General features: G+C 41.8%; 1 protein-coding gene across 1 annotated transcript; it reads left to right on the forward strand.

The window, feature by feature from the left end:
* The first annotated feature begins 1791 nt into the window (after positions 1-1791).
* LOC108603683 (putative uncharacterized protein DDB_G0277255) lies at positions 1792-3036 on the forward strand. Its single transcript, XM_017992691.2, has one exon. It carries the CDS (start codon positions 1960-1962, stop codon positions 2671-2673), a length of 714 nt encoding a protein of 237 aa, XP_017848180.1. The 5' UTR covers positions 1792-1959; the 3' UTR covers positions 2674-3036.
* Positions 3037-8874: the final 5838 nt, after the last annotated feature.

Here is an 8874-nt window from a genome sequence, read left to right on the forward strand (position 1 = left end):
CGATGTATTGACTTTGGGGGCTACGAGGATCATCAGAGCTAATGGAAAGTCAATTGACAATTATGACCATGGCCAATAAAGCGATTCGCTGGGCTTTTCATCCCAACTGGCCGTAACTAATTTGTAGCCGTTGTATTGCATTGCATTGTTCGCTTCACGATTATTATTGTGTGGCTTGTTTATAAAATGGAATGGTTAATAATTGCTAATTGAATTTCTGTTGCTGCAGGCGACAAATCAGTTAACTTGATATACGCTCATTGTGTGGGCGCAAAAGTTGAGCATTGTTTAGTTTATCTCAGTTGCTTTTCAATTTGTTTAAAGTTCAGTTACTTTAAGTTTATTTGTAAGGCAACTGCTGCTAGTTAAGTAACTTAATTTCATATTAGCTTAAGCTTATCAGTTTTAGCCAGCCTATTACCACAATGTATTGGCTTACAATTGACAGTCGCGTCGTGTTGTTGGTCCTAACTGCGCCTGCGTGTGTCGAGAGCCAATGGCAAAACGCAATCGAAACGAATTCGATGTCATTAATGGCCATAATGAAATTCAAAGTGCTGCTGCTGCAGCTGTGAAATACGAGACATAAAAACGACACATTACGTAGTGGCAAATGCTGCAATCAAATTCAACTGCGATTGAAATTCATACGCTGCTGCAAGCGGATACCATCAGTTTATCAGCTAAGCTGGCTAAATGGTCAATTCATTAACTGGCCAAATGTGTGGCATAAAAAGTTTTGTCGTTGCGCCGCATACTTTTTGCACAGACTGTCGTGTGTGTGCAGTGACTAATTAAGCAAACAAATTTTATATGCAATTTCGGCACGGCACATTCTTAACAACTATTGAAAATGCTTCAAGCTATGCAAATTTACAAGTGCTGATGTCTAATTTGAATTTCAAACAGGCAAATACTCAAGCAAACACACACGCGCTTGGTTGTTGTTGCTTGTTGTTGTTTTACAGCGCCATTTACAACGCAAGAAATTGATAAGCAAACTTTATGGCTGGCAATTAACACACGACGTTGCGTATACGCAATGTTTGCAAAATCATTTGCTGCGGCCTTCGCAGCAGCAGCAGCAGCAGCAACTTCTTATGATAGTTCAATTGTGGGCTTACTTTTCAGCTTATTTTAATTAAACAAATGTAGCTGGCGGGTCGGTCAGTCACTCAGTCGACTGACGCAATCTTGAGTCATAGGCTATTTGTTGTGTGTGGGCGTGTCTGCAATTTACGTTGACGCAGTGGCTGGAAAACTAAACAGTAAACATAAACATAAAACGAATTACGTTAAGTATGTCGGCGCCAGGTGAACTGCAACTGCAACTGCATTAAGCGCATTTGCATACAGCATTGAGTTTGACTCTCAACTTATACCCAAATATTCTTTTCCAATTGCAGATGCCTGCGGCCTGTCCGATGTCACACACATAGAATCCCTGCAAGAGAAGTCCCAGTGCGCGCTCGAGGAATATTGCCGAACACAATATCCCAATCAGCCCACGAGATTTGGCAAGTTGCTGCTACGATTGCCCTCCTTGCGTACAGTTTCCTCACAAGTAAGTGCAACAGCAACAAACTTATTTATTTATATGCGCTGTTTATTATAATTTTTAGTATTCAATTAATTGATTTGTTCGTTTTTGCTTGCTACTCTCTTGTCCAGGTCATTGAGCAATTGTTTTTTGTGCGTCTAGTCGGCAAAACGCCAATCGAAACGCTGATACGCGACATGTTGCTGAGTGGCAACAGTTTCTCTTGGCCCTATCTGCCTTCAATGTGACACACGATGTGGCGCCAATTGACAACAACTTGATCATCAGCCGCAGCTGTGGCAGCCGCTGTGGCAGCCAATCATAGCAACATCAATTCCTGCAACAACATCACTGGCATCAGCAACGTCGGCGGCAGCGGCGGCGGCGGCAACACTGGAGCTTTGGGAGGAGGTGGACTGATGGCGGGCACTGTTGCTGCCCATCACAGTCATGAGCATGGCAATCTGGCAGCAATGTACGGCAGCAGCAGCAACAGCAACAGCGGCAACAACAACAGCAGCAACTCAAACAGCATTTGCAATCAGCAAATCAGCAACAGCTACAACAACATCGGCAGCAACAACTGCAACATCAACAGCAACCACATGAACAACAGCAATTTCTTTGGCGCCGCCTGCAGCAATAGCAGCAGCAGCGATTATATATCCAATGCAGCAGCAGCATATGTGACACCAACAACAGCAACATTGCCGGCAACAACAGCATTGCCGGCCACAACAACAATGCTGTCTAATTACTGCGATGCTGCAACTATGATGATGGCCGCTGCCGCTGTCAATGCAAATCAGTGCCTGCAACAACACCACCAGCGTCTGCTGCTGGCCAGCAATAGCAACAGCAACGGCAGCAGCAGCAACAACAGCAGCAGCCTTAACAGCAACGAGCATCTGACAACAGCCACTGGCACAGTGGCGGCGGCGGCGACAGCAGCAGCCCCCTCATCCTCAAACTCTTCGAACGGTTCGCTGTCATCGGCATCGTCGACACCGACAGCAACAGTCGTTGCCGCAACGCATCAGCAGCAGCAGCAACAGCAACAACAACAGTCGCTGCCATCGCCGCCAAATTTAATCGATATCAGCGAAGTTCCTCTCATTGTGGATGTCAAGTAGTGTAATTATTTATGCATATTGAAACCCAAAACAAAAAAACACACAAAACAAAAAAATGTAAAAAATACAAAAAAAAAGAGCATTGAGTAGCTTAATTGTTTAAAACCCCACTTTAGTTGTTGTAACTTGTAAATAAAATTCAATTTCTACTTTCTCCAGACTAAACTCTGCTGCTGGCCCTAACAATCTTGTGCATTGTTGTTATTGTAGCAGCAGCAACAACAGGATTGTCGATAGGGGCAGCAGTTGTTGCTGAAGCGTGAAACGTTTCGGATTTGTCTAACTTTGTCTATGTCTGTAAAATATTTAAAGGCACTGAGTTCTACTTAATTTTTAAAAAAATCAAAACACTTGAGAAACAGCAGCAGCATAATAATAATATAAATTCAATTGAAATATATAAAAGACAATGTAAATGTATGTTAGGCAAAATATTTATGTATGTATTTCATGTAGTATATAACTATATATACTGCTCACTATATATACTTAGTAACTTTAGTGTATTTTACTCTACTCCCAGTGGTTTGCAGAATAATACCAAAAATATATTTTTACTTTATGTGTGGCAATTTATTTGTGTGCTTTAGCAATTTTGTTTTACTTTAAGTAAACACTAAATGTAAATGAATCAAATCAAATTCTCAATTGCTTCGACTTTGCATCTGAAAGATGTGAAAACTTTTCAATCACAAAATTTAGCAAATTTTTTATGTTCTTTTATTTGTTTTTAACAAAGAGAAAAAAAAACGGGGCGAGCAAACAAAAAAGTAAAAAACCAATTCAGTGCAAGTTTCAGTTCTTAAACGATCTTTTAGTCTAAGCATTATTTTATTTATATGTATAAATATAAACGTTTTATATATTTTATAATAATAAAAATTGCGTTTTAATGAAATTCAACAGTTGCAACAGTTTTTTATTTCAATTAAATGAACAGTGGCTGCAAATCGCATGTACATACAATCAAATTTATTAGACAATTTGCGCATTGCAAATAAATTTGTACATAAACTATTAATGGATTAATGGCTACAGTTAGTCACATAAGCACGTGTATATACAAATTAAGGTGTGAGCTGCCCATGAATAATGAATGTAAATTAATTGATAATAAATACAAAATATAAACAGCAGTCATATATAGCACTTAGTATTAACCTTATCTACAAATAAAGATTCCACTGGGCATGCCAATTGCGAGTGTTAATCAGCGCAGCGATTGCTGTTTGAACTAATTACGTATAAATATTAAATAATGTATATTATTTGTTATTTTTTGTGCATTATTGAATAAACCACAGATAGTTCAAATAATTATTGTTGCCTGGCTTCAAACTTTCTTTCAAAGCTCGTGTGTTGCTCCCATGAATATCGTTGGGTAATTGCCAACGAACCTGATACCAAAATTGCCAATAATGAGACATGCAACCTGCGCGCTTAGCCCCTGTAATGGATTGCCGTGGATTGGTATCAATTGCAGGTCAATTCCTCAACGCCGCCACGTTGCGATTTGGGCAGCCAGGGCCAAACGAGCGAAATTTCACGCGCCGACAAGATAATCGTCGCACATAATGCCGGGATTCCCTAGTTAGCTTCGGGGCAGCAAGGATCGTGCAACGCAGACAGCGCGTTGCCAGCCACAGTCAGTCCCAGTCCCAGTCGCTTGAGCTGCTCATGTACAAATTGCAGCTGTCTTGTTGCCTGAAATGACAAATTAGATATCGAATGCAACATTTTGATCGACAGCCGATCGCCACTGAGCTGCGCTGCAAGTGCAGGCCAGAGCATTGAGAAATGAGCAGCGATCAGAGCCTCGATCCGTGGGTTAAATTGCCTTCGAAATAAGGAAGGCATTTTGCGGTTTTGGCCTGAGCGTATCCAAAGGAGTTGATGAAGGTGTTGATTTGATTACTTTTATGTAAGCGGCCAAGCGGCCAAGCGGGCTGCCCAACGTTGCGCATATTTTCTCTCTCTTCGCCAAATCGTGATCAGAGCAATTTTCAGATGAATGGATTCCAGTTGCCTTCAATTGTGCCGCCGCCGCCGCCGCGTTGCGATTACAATTGCAACTCGGGATTGGGATTGCTATTGCAACTCGCTCTGGCCCTGCGGCCAATATCTAAATGTGAAAAATGATTTGACTTTAATGGCCGCCACTGAGTGATCATCCACTGATCATCGTCGCAGCCTTGAATGCGCAATATCTCCGAAGCTCGATGGAAGGTGTTAAGATTTTGTGACCAATTGCTCTGGCTGACTGACTGACTGAATGACTGGGCCTGTTGCCACCTTGCCACAGCCGTAGCTAACGGTTGCCATCCATTGAGCAACTGTTGCAACGTATTTTGCATGCCAATGGCGCGATCATGCAATCATTTGCTTCACACTTATAGAGTCACAGTCTATCCAAATGATTGATTCGTTCGCCTGTGCGCCAGCGCTAGGCCCCACTAGCTAGCTTAGTCTTAAGCTTAATCCGCTGGCTGGCGGTTGGGTAACGTGGGAATATGCCTTGAAAAATTGGAGGTGTGTCCGCGCACTACTTTTCGTACGCCAAATTATTATCTTTACAAGCTGTAAATGAGTTATGGAAAATTAGTTGAATTACAACTGTGGCGCAGCAGCCTAAGTGCATACAAGTAACTAATAAATGCCCCAAGGCTTAGCCACGATTCGAAGCTTGAAAATTGCTTACTTTGCGAGCAGCAACTACTGTCCTTACTTCCTTTGTTATCGAATTGGTAAGCAAGACTCGCGATGTTATAGACCTTATCAATCTTTTAACTGATCAATTAGTTACGTTTTTCATATATCACAAGTTCATAAGCAGCTGGGTTTAGTTATTGTGTGCGTTTATTTGAGCTGAACTGTTGTTGGTAATAATGGCAGCAAATCAGACTTTAGATTAAATGTTAGGCATACATGTTGCTCAAGATCTGCTCATCATTTGCATCAATTACAATCTTTGTTAGTTGAGTCTTGTCAATTTAGAGCTTGACAGCGACTTACTTTAGTTTCTAGTAATAGCTTCATTAGCTAATTTGTTGAGCATATAGGACAAACTTTTGCCAAGACTGTTGATTGAAAAAACTTCAAATTTTATATTATAAATTTATTATTCAACATCATTTAGTTTTAAGTTCAGTACAGCTTCAAGTGAAGGATCAATTAGTTAAACATTTGTTATTATAAATTTATTATTCAATATGATTTAGTTTTAAGTTGAAAACAGTTTCATGAGCAAGTATCTCAGCAGCCTAAACGAGCTGAGCAACTTAAATTAGCTTTCAGTTCGTTTCGCTGACTACTTGAACACACAATTGCTCAGTTTTGTCGAACTAGAGCTGCAACATCTGTATCTTGCTAGACTTTTAAAAGCAATAATGCATATTTTGTGAATTCCTTTGCGACAGAGCCATGATCTATGCCGATAAGCGCAAACACGCAATCTGTTTCATACAAAAAGCAACAAGCAGCGTTCACACAATGCCCAGACACAAAGACTTAAAGATATTAGTGTGCATTTTTCAATCCTTTGATGATGGTCAAAATAAAATATTATTTCGCGCGTTAATACGCAAAAATAAGCGACTGGTTGGGTGGCAGGTCGCCAGCGTGGCTGCGACGACGACGACAACGACGACGACCAGGCGGGTGGGCAGTCCGCAGACCTGTCCTCAATGCAATGCAGCAGCGTCTAGGCTTAGGTGTTGTTGACTGAGAAGTTATGATGGGAGCTGCGCGCTGGGGCAATTGCAACGTGAATTTGCGACTCGTTAAGCGCGCGTGGCTTGAAGGGGGTGGGGGGAGTGCTGCGTTGTACGCCATGGGTGGGCCGCTTGGACGTGGCTGGCTAAGATGCAAAACGCTTTTGACAATTTGTACTTGTTGCCTGCGCTGCTGTGCGTTATAAATTATTAATAGAAATTGTATTCAATTTTTGTGCAATTTTTATTTGTGCACACGTCAAAGGGGGGGAGGAGCAGGGTGCAGCATTTGGCATGCGGTGTGAAATATGTGTAATTGGAAAACAAATTCCTATTGCCTAATTTATGACTTTTGAAATGGCAAGCAATATTTATTATGAGCAAAAGTCCAAGCTGAGCGAGTGAGTTGGCTTGGCTTGGGGGGTCGCGTTCCATTTGTTAACTCTGGCTAATGAAATTATGTGAGGACGAACAAAAGACAAACATCTGAGCATTTACCCCCTTGAGGCAGACAGGAGCACAGGACACATGTCCGATTTAGCATGGCCATGGCCACGGCCGTATTCAATTTCATGTAAATTCACGTAATATGACAAAAAGGGAAACATATTTAAATGACAGATATGCTGAAGTTGCGTTTCAAAACATGCCACACAGTCAAAGGATGAGTATGTAGCCTGACAAAGGCGTTGATGTTGCTAATGAAATTGGACACCAGACGTCGCCCATGCTGCTGCGGCTGCTGCTGCTGAGCCAAATAAATTAATGTATCTGTGCGCATGTCGCCAAAAGAGATACCGATAGCAACCCAAAATTATGCAAATACGCACACACACACACAGACACACACATAGACAGCGAGTTGTCTGCATATGTAAAATGTTTAACCCTTAATTGGCCCATGCAACTGGGCGACATTTTGTGGCCAGCAGCTCGCTCACCTATCGCCACTGACATTGATAGCCATCGCCATAGATTTCAGATACTACACTCCTACTCCAGGCAGGAGGCAGCAGTGCAGGCAACTTTTTCAATTACACACAACACAACAACGAGTGCGGTCTTTGCAACTCCCAATCTCAAATGCTGTTGCTGTTGCTGCTGCTGCTGTTGCTGCCTGTGCGCGTTGGCGTCGACGTTGTCGTTGGCTTGAATTATCTGTGCAAATAGCCAGTGACAGGCGTTGAATTGCTGCCACAGTTCTCTGTGCGGCGATTATGGCTGCCGCTGCTGCTGCCCAGTGGCACTTTGTCGCATAATATGTTAATCAGCGTGCCACATGTCAGTGCAACATTTGCGCTTGCGGTCTGTTCATTTAATCAGCCACATGGGTGGGCAGCCCCCAATTAATAGCAAGGATTCAGCTAATTGTTTATAAAGAAAGTGTGTACACATTTTTACAGTTAGCATTCGATTGCAATAAAATAATCATATAAATTATGCTCAATCTGTCGTTTACCGTTAAAGCTCAAAGCATGTTTTGGGGCCGTAGCGTGTTTTGGCCCATAAATTGGCATTTAAATTAATACAATTTGAGTTATGAGCCTTGCATGCCAGCCAACCATAACGGAGACCTATAGGGCACACACACACACACACAGACGCACACACAGACGCAAAAAAGGAGTTAACACCCCCCACAGCGTTATTTTCAATCAACACACGTGAAATTATCATAAAACTCAGTGCGCAAGAGCAAGAGCGAGAGATTATCAAATTGATTCCAATTAACACTTGCCACCGCTTCAAAAACTGTGTGTTGTGGCAACTTCAGTGCAGAGCAGACTGTTGGGCGCATACTTTATACATAAGCAAACGTTATAAATATTTCACGTTTTGTACGTTTAAAAGCCACAACAACAACAACAACAGCAGCGACAAGAGCAGCGGCGGCGGCGTCAAGTCGCTGGAAAGGCGCTGGGGGAGACTGGAGCAGGGTAAATCAAGTTTATGGCGGCGACCCTTTCTCACCAACATGCACATAAGTTAAGCGCACTTTGTCGTTATTCGTAATTCGAATTGACAAACGTGGGGCTCGCAGCTCTCGCATTTTGGCCAATGGGCTGCAGTTGAGCACTCGTGAAATGATAAATATTCCATAATTTCGTTTGGCATTCAATTTCGATTTGTGTGACACATAAATTACGAATTAACGCTTTAAGCTCAAAGCCAACTGCAATGCTGCAGCTAATACCATGGGCGTAGGTAGTACGCAAATAGGGGCACACAGCTAGAGATTAACAAAGGTCTGAAATTCAAACAAAAGGGCAAACAGCATAGCTTTGTTTTAGTCATAACCTGGTCAAGAATAATCCAACTCTTGAACAATTAACTGCTTTATATTTGTATTGCTGCCAAATATAAAGCTGCATTATTACATTTTGTATTTTATATTTATATTATGATGCTTTCTACGACTCTAACAAAGCATTTATTTCTGATATTGGTCGCCAATTTGCTGTTTACAGCTTATCAAAGATTTATATTTCAC

Source organism: Drosophila busckii, chromosome 3R (genome assembly GCF_011750605.1).
Source record: "Drosophila busckii strain San Diego stock center, stock number 13000-0081.31 chromosome 3R, ASM1175060v1, whole genome shotgun sequence".
Lineage (NCBI taxonomy): Eukaryota > Metazoa > Arthropoda > Insecta > Diptera > Drosophilidae > Drosophila > Drosophila busckii.

Excerpts from the sequence above, each read along its gene's own strand:
- LOC108603683 (XM_017992691.2), top strand. The coding sequence starts at position 1,960 with ATGGCGGGCACTGTTGCTGCCCATCACAGTCATGAGCATGGCAATCTG.